The sequence below is a fragment of the Phodopus roborovskii genome, unplaced genomic scaffold (assembly GCF_943737965.1).
Source record: "Phodopus roborovskii unplaced genomic scaffold, PHOROB, whole genome shotgun sequence".
In the NCBI taxonomy this organism is placed as follows: domain Eukaryota; kingdom Metazoa; phylum Chordata; class Mammalia; order Rodentia; family Cricetidae; genus Phodopus; species Phodopus roborovskii.
The window spans coordinates 766,945-787,289 of NW_026126442.1; the positions used below are offsets into that span (position 1 = coordinate 766,945).

Consider the following 20,345-nt stretch of genomic DNA (forward strand, 5'->3'; position numbering starts at 1 on the left):
GACTCCTTTTCTCCCCCATGGGCTCATAGCTGAGTGTGAGGATTTTGTCTTAGGCTGAGATACTACAAGAATTCTTTCTGATCCCCAGTGTTCATACTTCACCCATCTTCTGAGAGCTCTGTCATCCTAGCTGGTTCCCAGTCAGTAGTCAGACAGTTGCTAAATGCTGAGCTGGTTTTTGTTCTGTCTGCATAGCCCTGAGTTTCTGCCCCCTAGTTCTATGCCACATGAGGTGTTAGTCCTGTGCTGGGTTCTACTTAATGGGGCAAAAGATGAGTTGTTTTCTCTTTTAAACTCCATGGACGGAGCCAGGGTGCTCAGCTCCAGCTTCTTTAGGGAATCTGGGACAGTGCTCACACTTCCTTCCCCCTTCAGCCCTCCCACTTGTCAATCAGGAGACAACCTCACATTTCTACCAAATCTTTTCTCTGTGCCTTAAGTCCTTTCTATTCTTTCCACAGCCTAGGCCCTCAAAGCTCAAAGCCTAGAAAATGCCACGTTATTCTTTACTCTCTGCAACCATATCTCTTCCCTGAGGCATGGAGTGGAGAATAAAGTATCTGGCTGAGTGACAAGGAGTAAGGGTGTAGGGACTGGGTGTCCGTTCCTGTATCAGAAGATCTGTTCTTGGGCTGGCCTGGGTATGGTGGTGCATGCCTTTAATCCCAGCATTCTAGGAGTAGGAGCTGGGGAATTGCCATGAATTCAAGCCAGCCAAGGTTACATAGACCCTCTCTAAAATAAAATAAAATAAAATAAAATGGCTAGAGAGATGGTTCAGCAGTTAGAGCACGCACTGCTCTTCCAGAGGTCCTGAGTTCAATTCCCAGAACCCAATTACAGGCTAAGATGCCTGTAACTACAGCTCCAGGGGATACCACACTTTTGGACTCCATGGGTACCTCTCCACACAAGTGGTACACACTCACATAGACACAAACACAAACACACATGATTAAAAATAACGTTTTAAAGAAGAAATGCTATTCCTTACCTTATCTGTGACCATACCACCCTGAACATACATGAACTTGGATGATCAAAGAAGATAAGCAGGGCTGGGCTGGTTAGTGCTTGGATGGGAGATAAGCCATTCTCACCCTGAAATAAGTAGAATTAGGCCATGAGGACAGTTGACCCAAATAATCAGGACTGACTCATGGAGAGTATAGAAGGCAATGAAGAGGGAAGGGAATGGGGTGGCCATAATGCCAAGATGTTGGGAAAGTTTCTCTGTGATTATGAGTGCCCATCTTTTACTCCTTTCCTGAGACACCCATTCTATGTAGTCCCCAGTCACTAAAGTACTTAGGACACTTGATAGAGTGCAGAAATGATGGACAAAGGTCATGGCATGTTGGGAAAGGGTTACAGTGATGGAGAGTGACAGGGGCAGGAAAGACTGATATTAAGGAGCTGGGAAGAGTGAAGTGGGCCTGGGTGTGTGTGTGTGTGTGTTGGGATGATTAAGGTAAGCAGCTAATGAAGCTGTGGACAAGTGGGTAGTGTGGTCTTTACCCTATGGGAAGAGGGAAATGAGGAGCTACTGGGAATGTTTAAGCAGCAGAGTAGCATGAACAAACTGTTTTGGTGGCTGGTGTGAAGGGTGTGTCTGGGGGAGGAGCACAGTGACAAACCTGTCACACTAACTGAAAGGGAGACAGTGAGGGCTTCTTTACAAGGTACCAGCAGAAGGAGGAAACTTGTTTAAGAGCAGCAGGAGACAGACATTAGAACACCGAGTGCCCAAAGGCATATGTGGTATGGTGGGGATAGATGACCTCTATCTTTTTGACCTGGGTGATGGTGCCATTCCCTGATATGGTGACACACCTGTGATTGGGGATGATGAGTACAGTTTGGGACATTTTGGATTTGAGGTGTTTGAGTACTTGGGGAGCCAGCATTAAGACAGGATGAACAAACAGTGCAGCTGAGTCAGGCCTGCCTGCAACCCTGAGTTGTCTGCTGACTTAGGTCACTGGGAGAATCTAAGATCCAGCAAGCCTGGCCTGCCTTGGACGCATGGCTGTGGCCAGCCGTTATTACTGCTTCCTTGCATGTATCTGTACTTGCAACTACACCAAGTTCCCTGCCCACCTACCACTGTTTAGAGCATGCCTAGTAACAGGGGTTCAGTGTTGTCTGGTGGTGACATGAGAACTTCCATGTGGCAATTCAGTTCCGAGGTCATGTAAGGAAAACCCTGTTAGAGCTATGGGGATGAGTCAGAGTTGGTGGCACCTGGCCCCAAAGGAGCTCTCATATTGATAAGGATCAGATAGATCCCATTGAAGGGTCCCAACCAAGTGCTGTAGGATATGAAGAAGACAAATGAATCGAGAAAGAATGCGTGAAGGAGGCAGTGTTTAAAATGGCTGAGAACTTGGTCTTGGTGTGATTCATGAATAGCACGCACGAGCAAAGACCTGAGGGTGAGGACAGTACAGATGATGTAATGAGAGGCTGACCTATGTGGGGGAGGGGAAGTAATGCTGCTGCGTGTGGTCCAGATTCCTAAGGGCCTTGAGGACTCAGCCAAAGAACTTCAGACTTAGTGTGGTGACAGTGGAAGGCCGTGGAAGATGATGCAAGGAGTTTGTTGTAGAGATCATGGGTAGTTAACACATTAAACATAACCCCAAAGGATGCTAAAATTATCAGTGCTGCCTTAAGGAATGGAAACAAAGTACTTTCTCTTGATTGAAAATTTTTCTTATTTTTTGAGACAGGGTCTCACTGTGGAGCCATGGCTGGCCTGAAACTCACTATGTAGACCAGGATGGCCTCAAACCCACGGAGATCTGCCTGCCTCTTCCTCCCTAGTGCTGGTATTAAAGGAATGCCCACCATGCTCTACTCTCTTGGATTAATTTGACCAACAGTGAGCCAAAATTTGAAATCTTCACTTGTCTTCTCGTGTCTTCTCTCTGTAGTTTGTAGTTACTGGCATATCTATAGTCTGTCTAGTGTGTGTGTGAGTGTGTGTGTGTGTGTGTGTGTGTGTGTGTGTGAGAGAGAGAGAGAGAGAGAGAGAGAGAGAGAGAGAGAGAACTATGTCCTTGTTTCCTGTCTGTTCCTTGTCTGAATGTATGCCTGTGCTTGTGTCTAATCTCTGACTATGCTATGTCTATGTCTAAAGCCTGGCTTTGAACTATATTTTATAGACCAGCACAGACAATAAATGCCTGGCCAGCTCAGTTGGTAGAGCATGACACTCAATCTCAGGGTCGTGGGTTCTTGTCACACATTGGGTAACATATGTAAATGGAGGTTTGTCTCCTGCCTGCCAGTTCCCAAATAAAAACTCAGAGGCTTAATAGTAATTATAATTGTTTGGCCAATGTCTCAGGCACATTACTGAATAGCTCTCACAATTAAACTTAGCCCATTTAGTTGATATTTTACCACGATGCTTGTGACTTGTTACATCACATCTTGCTTCTCCAGAAGCTACAGGGCATCTCCCTGAGTTAGACTTCTTTCTCTCTGTATCTTTGTTTAGATTTCCTGCCTGGCTCTATTCTGCCTGGCCATTGGCCAAATCAGTTTTATTTATCAGCCAATAAAAGCAACACGTACACAGCATACAGAAGGACATCCCACATCAAGCATAGGGCAAAAAGGAATTCTTACCAAAATCTTAGAGATTTAAAAAAGAAGTAATAGGCTGGAGAGATGGTTCAGTGGTTAAGAACACTAGCTGGCCTTCCAGAGGTCCTGAGTTCAATTGCCAGCAGCCACACGATGGCTCAAAGCCATCCGTCTTCAGGGATACATGCAGACAGAACACAGTATATACATAATCAATAAATATTTAAAAAATAAAAAAGGGAAGTAATTTCACTGTTTCCAACTGACCTAGGATAGTAAACAAAACCACACAAATGTTATCAACCTATATCCACTTGTTGCTTTCAACATTTATGGTGGGGATTTGTTTTAAAGTTGCTTCCAACCTGTTAGCTGTTTGCAGAAATGATTACTGCAACATACACATGATTCTGGATCAGTCAAGGGCATGGACCGGTACATAACAAGATCAAAGCCTTGCATTATCTTAGGCTGAAATGCTAATTACATGACGAATCCAAGGCCTAGTAGGGCTCCTTTACATTGTTCTCTTAAAGGCAGGTTAAACTTAAACCAGCTGAGTGAGTACACAGTAGGGCAGCAGTTAAGTATCCTGTCTTAAATAATCTCCAAGGAGCAGTACTTACTTTACTAGAGGTCTGCCAAAATTTCAGCCTTTGGGGAAATACATTTTCATAAAATTGTGTCAGTACAAGATCAGACTTCCACAATCATGGCAGTAGTTAAAGAGATCCATCAAGCTGGATCTCTGCATTTGGCACTGGACCTGAAGCTTTTACAAGCCTGTTTGGCTGGTGGTCAGTTAAGACCAGGGCATGAGGGAAGGAGAATAAAGGTGGATTAGAGCCAAGGAGTCAAATGAAAACCAAGTCCAGCTCTCTCAATCTTCAAGCTTAATGATACACACAGCCTGCAGAAGCAGACACCTTTTGGCACACAGCTGGGCTTGACCCAGGGAGGGGATCTGGCTCAAACGGATGGGCCACTAACAATGGGCCTCGGCACATTAGTGATGGAGTGCTCCTGCAGAATGATTAGTGCTCATTTTGGCTTCCAAGTTTCTGTACATGTCCTGTGGGCAACTCTAACCAAACCCATATGAAAAGGAAAGTCTGGAAAGCATGTTGGTAGCCTAGTTTGGCTGTCCTGGTACAAAGCTACTGTGAGTAAACTAACTTACTTTGTTGGGGTGATGAGCCCAGTATGGGTCTGTGAAGGAGAGATCAGGGCAGAAGAAACCAAGTCTTACTTCCTGACTCTTTAGTTTTGTGAGCTGGTGTGGCTGTTGGGTTTTCAAAAATCTCTGAGTCCTCTTTCTTCTTCCAGGTAGGTGCAGGGCCGGGCTTCTCCCCCGTATGTTAGATGTGGCTTGTGGGCTAGCGAGATGAAGAGTGGGAGTAACCTGGGCCACTTCTGAGTGGAAGCTGTGAGAGCCTGTGCAGCCTGGCTGGCTTGCTTTCCCTTGGTCATGGTAGCCGTCAGGGTTCTGGATTATAACTGCTTTGTAATCCTGAGTCCCAGAAGGGAGATGCGGAGCAGAACCCCAGCCAAGCTCTAATAGACCTGAAGCATGAGTGAAAAACCAACCGTAACGGTTTTTAAGCCACTGAAAGATTGAAACCATCTCCCCAGTTGAGCTTACTCTCTGCCGACTGACAGGGAAGATAGCAGTTAAAAGTGGGACATTTTCCTGGCAAGTAGACTGCCCCCCAGCAGGGCCGAGGCAGCAGCTTTCACTTCCATGTTCCTCAGACTGTAAATGAAGGGGTTCAGAGAGGGCGCCACAATCCCATAGAAGAGTGTGATGATCTTATCCACGCTGGGGTCTTTGGCTTTGGGCTTGAGGTACATGAAGGATATGGTTCCATAGAAAATCACCACCACTGTGAGGTGGGCAGAACAGGTGGAGAAGGCTTTGGCCCGGCCTGCGGTAGAGGGTACCCTAAAGATGGCGGCCAGGATGAAAATGTAAGAGAGGCATATGAGCAGAAGTGGGGTCATTGTCAGGACAGTTGTGGCCACCATTAATATCAGTGCATTGAGGGAGATGTCCCCACAGGCCAGTTTCAGCACTGCCAAGATCTCACAGAAGAAATGGTTGATTACATTGTGGCCACAGAAGGGGAGGCGCCATACAAGGACGGAATGTAGCAGCGAGTTGGCAAAGCCTGTCCCCCAGCTTATTACCGCCATCCGTATGCATAGCTGCCCATTCATGAGCTCCGAGTACCGAAGGGGCTGGCAGATAGCCACATACCGGTCATATGCCATCACAGCCAGAAGCAGGCACTCTGTAGCACCTAGTGCCAGGGTTATGTACATCTGCAGGGCACAGCCGGGGAAGGAGATGGTCCTTTGGACATCCAGGAAGTTGAGTAGCATCAGCGGTATGAAGGAAGTGGTACCACAGATGTCTATGAGAGACAGGTGGCTGAGAAGGAAGTACATGGGGCTGTGCAGGTGGGGGTCCAGCACAATCAGCCCCACAAGGAGGGAATTTCCCAGCAGAGTGGTGCAGTAGATGCCCAGACAAAGCACAAACAGGACTATTTCTAGGCTGTGGTGCTCCTGGAGCCCCAGCAGGACATACTGTGTGGCAGCTGTGTGGTTTGCCCACCCCATCTCTGGCTGGCTGGGAAACGAGTGAGATGGGCGTGAGATCTGCAGCATGTCGGCCTCTCTCCGGAATTAAGTTCCACCATCTGGAGAGGGAGAGAGAGAGGTGGACTTTAGACCTGCAGCTGGTCCTCTCGGCTGCGGTGCTACTGACGTAGCCGGGGGAGAAGGCGGCACACTCTGGTCCCCAAAACTCCTCCCTGTTCTCCACAAGTGATGTTCAGAGGGGACAGACACTCATGTGTGACATCTTTTGGAATGTAAGTGGGTTTTTTTTTAAATTTTTAATTAATTAATTAATTAATTAATTAATTAATTAATTTTTGAGATAGGGTCTCCATATGTAACACAGGCCGGCCTCCTGAGTGCTGATATCCCAGGCAAGTGCCATCATACCCAGCTTATCAAGTGTCCTTGACTGTTCAAAGGAAGCTCTCTTTTAGATTATTCCTTATGACAACTGTGCCCATAGCATTTCAGCTTCATTCATTCCTGGGTATTTTTTAAGTGCCTACTCTATGCTAGATATTGTTTCAGATGCTACATTTCCAAAGGAAAGAGTAGGGAGAAAAAAATCCACATCTGTCATAGTTACTGCTCAGCTCCCTGGACAGAGGCAAGATGAGCCTTGGAAGGTAGGTGTTTGGTGGGTGTTGTCATTCCCCAGGATGTATAAATCTGGATTGCTGGCCACCTCTCTCTAGGAGTTGCAGGACGGTCTCTTGAATTTAAAATGGACATGTGAGAGCATGCACACCTCGGTAGAGCTGCTGCTGGTCACGGGGCTTAACCTGGCTCTGAAAGCCTGTGTGCCTGTGCTAAATGCCTTGAAAGCAGTAGTCTGCTGTGGCTCCTACTCCCCTGAAGTTTAAAATGTCACCCTCTTGCTCTCAGTGACCTTGGACACAACCCCTTCCCCTCTTGGGGCTTTAGAGCCTAAGACATAAAGAAACTGATCCTGAAGAGACTAACTAGCTTAGTTGTCATGTGGTCACAAAAAGCTCTTGTTCAGCTCAGCTCCTGACAGATGTAAATCAGGGAAAGGTGCAAACTCACCTCTCTGCCTATCACTACTTTCTCACAGAAATACCAAATGGAATGGCAGAGGCGTTCGCGGTGTTTGTGAGCATGCTGCTCTATTCACCTGCCTCGTGTGAACCACATCCCTTCTACACTTGCTTCAACCTTGCTAGAGCATGTCCATCAATAGATAATGTCCCCAGGTCCAGGCTCGTCCCTCTCACTGTGAGAGGTCCTTGAGCTGGACTGGCATTTCTCACCCACCCTAGGCTCAGTTGCACACCTTCTCTGTGTGGCTGCCTCACATGACACTGACTGCCTCACATGACACTGGCTGCCCTGATGGGTAACAGGGTGTTCACATGGCTGTTGGCAGATGTATTTCACTCTGAATTGTGTTATGGTGTGTTCTTCCCTCACTCCCTGTGTTCCTCTCTGACTAGACTATTGAATAGCGAGTTATTGAAGTGAAAGGGATATAATCCAATTTGTCCCTGTCACCCTCCAGTGTCCTGTTCCCAAGATGGCCAGTGATTGCCATTCCAACTGAACTATGTGTTGAGATGGCTGCTGAAACTATATACTAACCTCTGATATGAACACTCCTCCCCCTCCACTAGAAAGATGTAGCTGTTGAGATTTGCTAGAGGAAGCTGTTGGGGAGTAGCAGTGTCCTGCCTAGGGAACAGCTGCTTTTTCTTGTGGTGGTGGGGGGGAAGAGGTAGCACCACATTAGGAATATGGTGAGCTTCATCACAGCACAAGAGTCTGCTCATGACATAGGGCTGTAAGAACTAATCCAGTCTAAGTGGAGAAAATACCGTGGTGCCAGGCAACCAGTGGCTTTGACTCACAACTGGGCACATGATGGGATACCGGGACCAATAGTCAGGATGCACTGTAACACACAAACTCATAACTTTAGTTAGCTTAACATGACAAGCACGTCTTTCTTAGTACATATATAATGTGGATTTCAGTGGGCTAATGGGGTCCTCTGCCACTCAAGATGTCACCAGTCATGGCCAGGGAAAGATATGCTGGAACATCTCCACCAGCAGTTAAATACCCAGAAGTCTAACACACTGTATGCACATCTACCCACAAACCACTAGGCCTCTGTAATGCCAACACATGCTCAGAAGGAAGAGAACCAGCGAGGATATTGTGCATCGGCACTGCATTTGGGCACCTTGGCATCTCACGGCACACACAACTCCATTCTAAATCAGGCATGGTGGTGCATGCCTATAATACCATGAAGGACACCAAGGCATGAGAATTGTAGGTTTGAAGCTGCCTTGGGTTACATGGAGACTACCAGGCCATATCTTTTAAAGTGATTTTAGCACCTGTCTAAATGTCACACACTGTTATGTCCCAGAAACACACCATATTCAAAGAACTGTGTGACACTGAGTGTCTCTAGGAACCACGCCTCTCCACTCATTCTACTGTCTGATGATTCACAGAGGCAGAAGACAGCGTGGCTGGGTCCTGGAATGGAAGGGGAGAGACCTGGGTATGAGTTTTGTCTTCTGCTCCTATCCTGCTGAGTGACCTTAGCCAAGTTTTTCCAATTCAGAGCCAGAGCCATTAAATTAGGTGATCTTTGTACTCTAACCCCCCCAAACAGTCCCTCACATTGTTCCACAAACTTCTAACCCTGACACCTGGCAGACTAGTGTTACTTCGCAAGGTAAATATTACATAAGTTTCATTGCTGATGAATCTAATGGTAATCACTTAATTCTTAAAATTGCAGGCTTCAAAAATTATTCTCACAGAAAAAAAGGAACACAATAAATAGGAAGTCCCCATTCTTCAAATTGCCTGGATTTGGGATTTTTGTATCACCATTCCCATCACCACCACCATGTGAGAGGTTAGGGGCCTTGGAATTAGGCTGTCCTGGGCCACACCCAGCTTGCCAATTAATAGCATGTCCCCTCTTGCTCCAACATTTGAGCATATGCGTATGTGTGCGTGAATGTGTGTACGTGTATTTGTGTGTGTGTGTGTGTGTGTGTGTGTATGTGTGTGTGTGTGTATTCATTTGTTTGAGACAGGCCTGGAACTTGCTATATAGACCATGGTAATCCTCCGGCCTCTGTTTGTTAACTGTTTTTGAGCCTCAGTTTCCTTACCTGTCATAGAGATAGTAGTGCTTTCTTACAAATGGTGATATGTCAGGGATGCCTTGGGATGCAGTAAAGCTGTTAGTACAGAGCCTGGCTCGTGGTAAATATTCAGTGAGTGTGGATATTATTATTGTCATGTAATAAGGACTTTAGCTTTTAAATGTCTTGAAGAAGAGTTACTGAAAATAGCATGCCAGATGAATTCCTTACCACAAACTTTCTGACGCAATGGCCTAAGAATAGGTGGGGGTCTGGAGCCGTGCTAGCTGACCTGAAGCTTCCTGGAGCTGGTGGGGTAGTCCTGAATTCATAACTAGCAGGTACATTGTGTGTGTGTGTGTGGGTCAGGCTGAGGGGCCCCAAGGATCAGCGACCTGGTCCCCTGCTACACAGCCTGCCTGATCCCTTTTCAGGGACCACACAGTCCCTACCCAATTTAAAGTTCAACTCCACAAGCTCACAAACTTTCAGGTTTTCTAGCCGAGGGACTCAGGCTCCTGGGACTCCAGGTTCCTTGCCCTGTCCCAGGAGGTCCCTGCTGATGTGGACAGAGAAGGTCATGGCTTGTAGCCTTGCCCCTTGTATGCCACAGGCTCTGGGTCAGGAGTAACATTTTACCAGGCCGGGGCACCTGCACTGGAAAATGAGTTAAATCCTTCCAAGATTGCCGTGTGGTCTAAGATCCCTCCATCCATCCACCCAGCTTTGAGGAAGGCTACTTACTGGGGACGGGGGTATGAGACCCCCAAATGCATGTAAGGGGTGTTTTAAATGCTCACCTCAGGCTTGTGAATTTTTACAGGTTTTCCTCTTCTGTTCCTGACCTTTTACAATAAAGATACTATCACAATTTAAATACTAAAATACAGCTATAAATAAGACAATAGAATTTATAATTTCTCATACTATGCCATGATATATTTTCTGGAATTTTATCAGGAGTACAAGTCAAAGTAATGATTACCTCTGATTTTCTCTCGGCCTCTGGAATGGTCTAGGCTTGTTTGCTGCCTGGGAGACACTTGAACCCAACAGGTCTGAGACCAGGACCAGGGTCTTCTCAGCTCCCCCTGCTACATTTGCTTTCCGCACCGCAGTAGTTGGTGGTAGCATCTCTATCCATGCAAAAAGTCCGCTGAACCCCCGACTCCCACAGTCTTCCCTGTTCCTCACTCTTCCACCCAATTCTGCAATGCCAAACAGTACAGGTAACTCACATCTATTATCCCACATTTCTCCTCCTGCCTGTCGCACCCTCCTTCTCTCTGCTCACATGGCTGAGGCTGCATCACCAGCTTCCTCACTTCTGCTCCACCGGAGCTCATCTACTCTGGAGCAAGGTGACCTCCTGCTGCTTTAAAAGGGTATCATCACTTCCCAGGTCCAAGGTCATATTTATTTAGAAATATTGAACAATATTGAAAATGCCAAGAGAACAGTAGTTACCTGTAACCCCATTGCCCAGACAGAAAGCAACCATGATTAACATCTCATTACAGCTTTCCAGAATTTTCTACAGACCTAGTCATATATCCACATGAGAAATAATTAAAAATTAAGAGTAGGGAGACACCGGAACGCAATGTTTCCTGATCTGCTTTTTCCCCTCCTGTTGATTATATTGCGATCATTTCCTATCATCCAATGTTTCTCAAACATGTTTTCTTGTATCTGTGTTGCATTTGACCATTGGCTCCATCTGGATTTATTTAAACATTATTTTCCAATTTGGACATGAAAATTACAATTTTTTTGTACTGTGGATTAATGTTTTGTGCTATAACTAATATTCCTATATATAAATCTTTAACTGTGCCCTATTTGTGTGTGCATGTGCGTGTGCGAGTGTGTGCGTGTGAGTGTGCGTGTGCGTGTGAGTGTGTGTGAAGGCATCTCATGTAGCCCAGGCTGATCTCGAACATGCTGTGTGGTTGAGGAGTGCCTTTAACTTTTGATCTTTCTGTCTCCTAAGATTGCAGGCATGTAGCACAATGCGCTTCATTTTTTCTTAAACTAGATTCCTAGAAAGGCAGTGTAGGGTTAAAAGATCTGAAGTTTTTAAGGTCCCTGGTTCATCTTCCCACTTGCTGTGTAGCAAGTTCATATTGACTTATGACCACCTCCCAGGCCTGTTTAACAATAGGCACAAGGCCACTCACTGACTCACTGAGAGTGTATGGGAAGACCGTATCCCGTCAGTGAAGGCATTAACAGTAGCTTGGCTTGACTGCTGCCAGCCCCCACCCATGCATGCTCAGACGGTCCCCACGAGCAGTGGTCACTTCCCTTTGGGCCTCTGCTCTTATCAGCTTCAGTGGGGAGGTGCAGCGGAGCATCACAGTGCTTGAGGCAGTCCCTGCATAGGAGCCTCCACTTGGGTAAAATTGAACCCTTGGCTACACCACAGGAAAGAAATCAGCAGCAGTCAAAGAGACATGGGGGGAGGTGTACAACTAAGATGGGTACCAACTAGAGAGGGGGAAACTGCTTAGATGTCTTTAAAATGGATAAATAAATATTTGTCACGTTCCTTAAAAGATGTAACTTATAGCTGGGTCTAGAAGTGTATGCCAGCATTCAGGAGGCAGAGGCAGGCAGATAACTATGAATTTCAAATCAGCTTGGCCTTTATAGTGAGTTCTAGGCTAGCCAAGGGCTACATAAGACCTTGTTTTAAAAGAAAGAGAAGAAATAAGAACAAATAATGTAACTTATAAAACTTGGAAGATTAAGCAAAACTTAGTATATGATTTGAAAACACATTTATTTTTGTTTTATGTATATGAATGTTTGCCTGCTTGTCTGTAGGTGTACCACATGTGTGCAGGTCCCTGGAGGCCAGAAGAGGGCATGGGATCCCCGGGACCTGGAGTTACAGACAGATGTGAGCCGCAATGTGGGTGTGGGTCCTCTGCAAGAACAATAAGTGCTCTTAACTGCTGAACCATCCTTCCAGCTAATTTCTCATCCTCAAGTATTTCCTTTGTAAATGAAATTATAAGATGCATTATTTAGATGTAGAGATGAGAAGGGAATGCTAACATAGTTAAACCCAAGGCATAGACATTCTGGCCCTGAGTAAGTAGAGTTCTTGATTGTTCTGTGGTTAGCTTTTTTTTTTTTTTCCTTCCAAGACAGGATTTCTCTGTGTAATTGCTCTCTCTGGCTGTCCTGGGACTCACTTTGTAGACCAGGCTGGCCTCGAACTCTCAGAAACCCACCTGCCTCTGCCTCCTGAGCGAGTTCTGGGATTAAAGGTGTGTGCCATCACTGTCCAGGTTGAGTTCTTGATTGTTTTGAACATCCTGTTTGAGATGTCTTTAGGAAAATGAGTACCGCCTCTACAGGCAGTTTGGGTTTCAACACTTATGTTGAAGTTTTTTGACTTTTGGCCAGCTAGACAAGCAAACTAGATCCCATGGGGGAGTGGCTTCTGTCCCTTGTCCTGCTCCTTAATTTCCTCTCTCTCTAGCCTGGCTCATTGAGAGTCCCAGAGGAAGGAGGAAGGCCAGAAGGGGAACAGAGGGCTTGTGTGGGGCTGTGGTGGCCTACAGCCAGCTAGCAAGAGGGCCACACTGCTGCTTGGAGGTCCAGTCTAGCTCTCTATGGTGCAGGTGACGCCTGCCACTGAGGTCTGGGTGTGTGGGGAGTGGGTGTCCTCAGTCTCTGCAGCTTCCTGTGCTCATAAACTCTCAGAAAGGGAAATTGTGGGGAGGCTGAGGGCCAGCAGGGATAGCTATGGAGGCTGAGGGTAGCTATGGTGATGAGGGTAGGGCACCCTCAGATGAGGCAGGGATCCTGGAAACTATAGCTGCTGTTGGGTGGGTTTGGAGAGGAACCCCAACCTACGATTGCTCTTGTCGGTTGGTGTCCAATGACCAAACAGGTCTGGACTCTTATATTTTCAGGCCTAACTTATGCCTCTTCTGTCATTTCCCAGAGGACTAGGCATGTCTAACTTCTATGGACTCCATCCCAGCTCTGTTCAGATTTGGGAAGGACCCTGTGCTGTCATGAGTGTCTCTACATTTTCATGTTCATGTATGTCGTTCATAAGGTGTTCAGGGCCTGGAGTTGAGCCAGGCTGGGTGTTGGGAGAGTAGGATGTGATGTCCCCTCCCCTGCTCCTAGAGGACTAGGCATGTCTAACTTCTATGGACTCCATCCCAGCTCTGTTCAGATTTGGGAAGGACCCTGTGCTGTCATGAGTGTCTCTACATTTTCATGTTCATGTATGTCGTTCATAAGGTGTTCAGGGCCTGGAGTTGAGCCAGGCTGGGTGTTGGGAGAGTAGGATGTGATGTCCCCTCCCCTGCTCCTGGTGTAATATTGGAAACCAAGGACGCAGGAGGGACAAACGGGTGTGAGCCTGAAGGGACAGGAAGCCACCTGCACGTGGAGTGTGTGATACGAAGAGCACCCTCACAGGAAGAACACAAGTAGGGCTGGGGATGGGCAGTGGGGAAGGGCGAGGCTCACGTTTGGCTGCTGTGAGGGGCTGTGGGGATGCTGGGAGAAGGCTGGGAGCTGGGCACTCAGGCAGGCAGCTGTGAGGGCTGGATGAAGAGCATCTGCTTCATCTTGAGAGAAGTGAGGAGCCATTTATGGACATCAGTCAGAATGATGCAATCTTCAGTGGTTCTTAAAATGACCCCCCCCAGTGCCCCACTGAGGAGAGACTCAAGAGGACAATTCTAATGACTAGTATCTATTTATTTATTTGAGACTGGGTCTTACTATGTAGCACAGGCTGACATCAAATTTACCTTCTTGCTTCAGCCTCACAAATGCTGGTGTTACAGGTGTAGCCATGGCACCTATCCAAGGCTGAAGCCCTGAGATCAGACCAGAGGCTACTGTGGAGGCTCAGGGATAGACACTGGGCACTAGGACAGGGCAGGAGCAAAGGATGAGAAATTCTGCCGGGATCAGTGAGACTCGGTGCTGTGTCTCTGGAGTGGACGCCCCACAGTTCTGTGCTCTTCCCTGCAGTGGTATTGGCATATGGTGACCCACACACCAAGCCAGAACCCCTACCCATGCAGAGCCCTGCCATGCCTCACCTACAGGCCCATCTACCTCCCCAAACTTTCCTGGCAGCCTCCTTCACCTCCTTGTTCCTCAGGCTGTAGATGATGGGGTTCAGCATAGGGGTCACCACAGCATAGAGGACTGTGAAGACCTGGTCAGAGATGCGGGCCTCCTTGCTCTTGGGTTTCATGTACATGAAGATGATGGTGCTATAGAAAAGCAGGACCACCGCCAGGTGTGCAGAGCAGGTGGAGAAGGCTTTGCGGCGCCCGGTGGCTGAGGGCACCCTCAGGATGGTGGCCAGGATTAGCATGTAGGACAGGCAGATGAGGGTCAGGGGTACAGGCAGGAGGAGGATGGCACCCACCAGCAGGAAGGCATCGCTGACTGATGTATCACCGCAGGCCAGCTTGAGCACAGCCAGGATCTCGCAGGTGAAGTGTCTGATCACGTGGTGGCCACAGAAGGGCAGCTTCATGGCAATGACTGTCTCTGTGACTGACTTCAAGAGGCAGAGTACCCAGGAAGCTCCTGCCAGCATCAGGCAGAGCCTGTGACTCATGAGCACAGGGTACCTGAGTGGCTGGCAAATGGCCAGGTAGCGGTCATAGGCCATGATGGCAAGTAGTAGGCACTCTGTGGAGCCTGTGGAAAGGCTCAAACACATCTGGACGGCGCAGCCAGTAAAGGAGATGGTCTTCCGGGATGACAGGAGGTGGACCAGCATCAGGGGCACAAAAGTAGAGGTGTAGCAGATGTCCAAAATAGAAAGATTACCCAGGAAAAAGTACATGGGCGTGTGTAGGCGGGCATCCAACATGCTCACCGCCACGATGGCAGTATTCCCCAACAGGGTCACCAGGTACATGGCTGAGCATAGAGGAAAGAGTAGGTGCTCCAGGGCCGGGTAGCCAGAAAAGCCCTTCAAGATGAACTCAGAGACTGCTGTCCTGTTGCTGGGCTCCATTCTGCAGGGTTCCGCTGGACACACAGTGGGAAGGACCAACAGAGCAGGGTAGTGGGACCACAGAAACTGTTAAGACCTTTTCCAGTTTGGACACACTTTCTGGGACTTTGGGGCAGTTTCTTCACCATCTGTAGGCTTCAGTGCATCCGTGTGAAAAGGGAGCATAGTTCAGAGTGGTGCTTCCCTAAGAGGGTATTCACAGAAGCATGAATGGACAGTCTGAAGAATCACTGTGAGCCAATGCTGAACGACAAATACAGGTCTTAACTGTAGGACTCGTCGAAGTCTTTAAATGGCTAATGTTTAATGGTGGCTCTCCAAAAGCAATGTAGATTATGTGCTCGCAGAGTTATCGACCCTGGGTCCCCCTCCACCCCTTAAACTACCACAGACAAGTGATCTATGAACAGTTTGGGAGCCGGTGGACCGGATTGGAGGTCCTCACACTTGAACACACCCTGGACTTTTTTGGAAAGCTGTCCAGACACAGCTCATTTTCCTTCCAGCATTACTGGCTTAGAGTCTCTGTGTGTTGCTGCTGCTCTGCTGGCCCAGGCATGGATGTCTCTGAAAGTCCTCCTGGCTTTGCAGCAGCCTCCCTGAGCTATTGCTTACCTGTTCCCACCATCTGGAAAGTCCTGTTCCTTTTTATCCCTCAGCTGCAGTAACCTGATTTGTCTCTTCAGACCAGCTCAGATCTCCACTAACTCTACATAGGCTTTGTTTTGTTTCTCAGGTGGGTTTTTCAAGGCTGCTGGCCTTGAAGCCTGTGAGTGGGCCCCACCCTAACCCACCCCTACAGATGCTCAGAGGCTTTGTGGGGGGGGGGCCTGAAGCTTTAGAAGTTGCCTCTTTGTGAACTCTGTTGAAAAGTCAAGGCACCCTGAGACCCAGTCACCAGTCTTATTTTCTCCCAGCCAGAACAAAGGATGTTTTGACTTCCTAACTTCCAAGGTTGTTAGCACAGGAAGTGCCCTGACCAGTTCACCAGGAGCTCTCTTATAGCAGATGGGGAAACTGAGCTCACACAGTGGCTGTCAGGGAGGTGAGTCTCCAGAAACGGCTTCCCAGCATTGTAACACCTCACCATATGGAGCAGACATTTGCTTCCAACAAACCCATCCACTTGCCTCCCTAGCCGGGCATCCTCCTGCTTCCCCCACATAACCCTCTTACCAGCAAAAAAAAAAAAAAAAAAAAAAAAAAAAGCAATTTTAACCCCTCCTCCATGTCCCAGGGTACCTGGGATGATGCTACTAAAACATGGACCACAGTGCCAAAACCCAGCTCCTCTCTGACACTCCTCCTGGAGGAGACTGTCCCCTCCATTTACTTGCTTCTTATTTATTCTTTCCCAAAGCAAGAAGCAACTTAGGACCTGCTATACATCAAATACTGTGCTAGGCATTAGGGAAACAAGTGAGGACATAGACTAGGCACCGACTCCAAACCTTTCCCAGGTCGAGTTCTCCACTCTCCCATGCCTGGCTCCCTCCCTTCCTCTGTCTGCACGCCCTAAGAGGCACTCAAACTTATTTTTGATAGTGGGGCACTTGAAGGGCCTCTCTCGGCCTCTGCCATACCTCATGACAACGCATGACTATTCCTTCTTCCCATTCAGTACTGGCATAGAGCCCAGAGCTTAAGCCTACACTGAGCCCCACTTCTGGGGCCATCAAGGGCCACTCTGCAGCCAGGAGAGCTCTGACCTAATCCTAGGGCCTCAGGTAGAAGTTCTGGTCTCAGCCTGACTGTGCCCACATCACCATGGGCTCAGGAGGAGTATGAGCTATGAGCTCTCCATGAAAGCTTAGTAGGGATGCTCTGAGGCTGGTTGTTTGGTGGGGTATCTCTTCTAGCAGAGCACCATGAGAGACACGCACTGGCATAAGGCACAGTGATGGTCCTGCCTTTCCTTAAGATCCAGTGACTGGAGTAAGCCATGACTTCCTCTTTTCATGGTTGTATACACTGCAATTTACCACTTCAGTCACTAGGAAGCATCGGCACCTGAGGCCACTGGCTCTGTGCTGGGATAGACACACACCCACATGGAGTCACCACCTGTGCACACATTCAGGTAGATGCACAAACATCTGTCTTACACACTGGTACATATGCACCTGTGAGTGTTCATCCTACACGTAGACTCATGTGTATAAGTGTGGCCATTCACATATTCCCATGAGTGCATAGGTCTCTCTCTGTCTATCCACACACACACACACACACACACACCACACACACACACACACACACACACACACACACACACACCAGGACCGGTAGACTCTTGGACCTATGGCCAAAGTGCTTTACTGAGCTAGGCAGGAGACCACAGTGAACTCATTACAAAGGAGCCTGGGACAAGTCAACAACACTGACTGCATGTCCTGTCTGCTTCCTAGCTTGTGTGCTGAAGATGAGTCTTTTTGGCTCTGACTTTTCTCCTACAACTGGGGTAAAAAGGAGGGGGACACAGGGCAGGAAGCTTTGTCTGTGGAGCCCATAGTGTCCTTTCTGTCTTCCATTTTCTCCTGACCCACTACCCCCTAAAACCAAGTTCACAAAGTGAGCCTTCCTTTACCTCTCAAGCCAGACTGGGTTTCCCCCCTTCATGTCCCATGTGTTCTCTTGTGCTCGGGGTGACAACCATGTCTCTTGCTGGCTGCCACCCCTGCCAGCTCACAGTGATGTCATCTCTTTCCCTTTCCTCTCAAGTTCTGAAAGCCACGGTGTGGCTCTAAGTAGCTTCTTGATGTTTTCCTGCAACTCCCTAGGACTACGGAAAATGGAATGGGCAACTGGCCAGTTGTGAACTGCTTGCAGCCCAGGGGTCACTCCTGCAGAACTTGGAAGGGACTTACACATCAGCTGGACACTTAAACTTGGGGAAACTGAGGCCCAGAGATGGGAGGTAGCACAGTGAATTAGAGTGGGAAGCCAGGGCTGCGGTGGCTCCTCAGGGCTCTCTCCATCTTTCCGTCTGTCTACACATCCCATTTCTCACCTACCTTCAGCCTCCTCCTGATCTGTTCTCTGGCTCCCTGGAAGAAGGTTCACTCCTGCCTGACTTTCCAAACTGTGGAAACATGCCCAGGTTTTTGTGGAATTCATGAAGAGTTTTCAACTCGATAAAATCAAGTGAAACATTTGGAATTTGGCAAAATTATTTTAAGGGCTCAGAATCCAGCAGGACTCTCTGAAGTAGGAACTAGTATACTCTGGTGGGCTCAAGGCTGAGTGGATCTCAGTGATTTTCTGTGAGCTGGAGGGGCTCCCCATTCTGGGCAGATCTCAGTGCCATCCTGACCTTCTAGGGAGCAGGTGGGTCAAATGGAGGTGGCTCCATTCAAAGTGCCCTGTGTCCCTAGGGATTGCACAATCCCCAAGGCAACCTAGAGTGAGGAAAGGAAATGCACCCAGTTTACAAACTTTGGGGTGCTTCAGGGAGGATGTCCCAAAGACCCAATTACACAGTCTAGTTAGAGCTTAATTAGTGTGAAGAAGTTAGAAAAAGTGACTCAGGGCTCAGGGATCCATGCTTGCAGGTCAGTCCCCAGCCAGATTCAGTCCAGGAACACTGACAAATAAGTCAACGGATGAATGGATGCTTAATTAATGGAATGAATACATAAGGAATTTAAATAAGTTTACAAATAAGCCAATAAACAAGTGAACAAACAAGAGATGTAGCCTTCCAGGTGCAGACTGAGGGGTCTTGGCTCAGTTCTCATCAGGAGTTTACAGAGTTACAAAGTCTGGAATGTAACAGGGAGGGGCTGGATAAAGAGACAAGAATTCTAAGTTATCTGACAAGCCACAGCCTGATGACCATCTTGAACAAGACCCATGGTGTGGACAAGAGATTGCTGTGAAAGGTCCAGAGTTAGCTCAGTGTTGCCTAGTGAGGCAGGAACAAGCCCCTGTGTTACTTGTCCACTAATCACAGTGCATGGTCTGCTCAGGTAGCTAGTGGCCGCTCTCCAGTGCCTCCAAGGGGTCCCTCTCCCCTTTACTCAGCATCCAAGTGATGCTTCTTTAGCCAAGTCTTTCTCATCTCCAAAGTCCATGCCCCTGATGGCTTAAGGGTCTCCTCAGCATCGTAAGTTCAAGGTACAGCGCTCCTCCAGTATACACAGGTCTGGGGCTTGATTTCCAGCCTGGGGTTGGGGGGGGTGAGGGGGGAGAACCAAGAAACTATAGTATCATTTGTGGTGATGTATTATTTATGGTTTATTAAAGCTTACCTGAGGACTCAAAAAGCAAAGTCAGCCTCAAGCTGTAGAGATGAGGCAGTGGCAATACACACCTTTAATCCCAGCAGCCAGAAGCTAGGAGGTGGTGGCACACACCTTTAATCCTAGGACTCAGGATTAAGAGATAGACAGATCTCTGTGAGTCCAAGGCCACCCAGATCTACACAAGATTGATTCAGTCCTAAAGAGAAACAGCTCACACAAAGCTGATCTGAGCACCTGGGATCACACACCTTTAATTCCATCATTAGGGAGACAGGAGCAAGGTCTCACTCAGTATCAGGCATTCATTCTCCAGCCACACTGAGGATAGGAAGACAATGCAGTCTCAGGATTCTCTAGCCACGCCGAGGAGAGGCTTCAGTCCGAGGTTTTGTGAAGCCAGAATCACCTTTCAGCTGAGGTAGAGGTAAGAGCTAGTGTTGGGCTACATTGCTTTTCTGATCTTAAGTTTGAAGCTTGAACCCTAATATCAGTCGATGGGTCTTTTATTTTTCATGTTATAATCATTTTATTTTGGAATTGAGCTTTTGTTTTTGTTGTTGTTGGATTTTTGTTCGGTCATTTTAAAACTTCAGCTCAATCAGTAAAGTGCTCGCCTAGCCACGCATAAAGCCCTGGATGCCATGCCCAGTACTATCTGCACTGGGCATGGAGGCACACACCCATGAGCCTTGCTTGCACTTTGGTAGGTGGAGGCAGGGGGATCAGAAGCCC

At 47.8% G+C, this 20,345-nt stretch overlaps 2 protein-coding genes across 2 annotated transcripts; both read right to left on the reverse strand.

The window, feature by feature from the left end:
• Positions 1-5,259: 5,259 nt before the first annotated feature.
• Positions 5,260-6,216, reverse strand: LOC127224561 (olfactory receptor 13C2). The gene has a single exon (XM_051187603.1). The coding sequence runs from the start codon at positions 6,214-6,216 to the stop codon at positions 5,266-5,268; it is 951 nt and encodes a 316-aa protein (XP_051043560.1). The 3' UTR covers positions 5,260-5,265.
• Positions 6,217-14,357: 8,141 nt separating this feature from the next.
• LOC127224562 (olfactory receptor 13J1) lies at positions 14,358-15,369 on the reverse strand. Its single transcript, XM_051187604.1, has one exon. The coding sequence runs from the start codon at positions 15,367-15,369 to the stop codon at positions 14,431-14,433; it is 939 nt and encodes a 312-aa protein (XP_051043561.1). The 3' UTR covers positions 14,358-14,430.
• Positions 15,370-20,345: the final 4,976 nt, after the last annotated feature.

Bases quoted from the DNA above. Each gene is read 5' to 3' on its own strand.
- LOC127224561 (XM_051187603.1), bottom strand. From the start codon at position 6,216: ATGGGGTGGGCAAACCACACAGCTGCCACACAGTATGTCCTGCTGGGG.
- LOC127224562 (XM_051187604.1), bottom strand. From the start codon at position 15,369: ATGGAGCCCAGCAACAGGACAGCAGTCTCTGAGTTCATCTTGAAGGGC.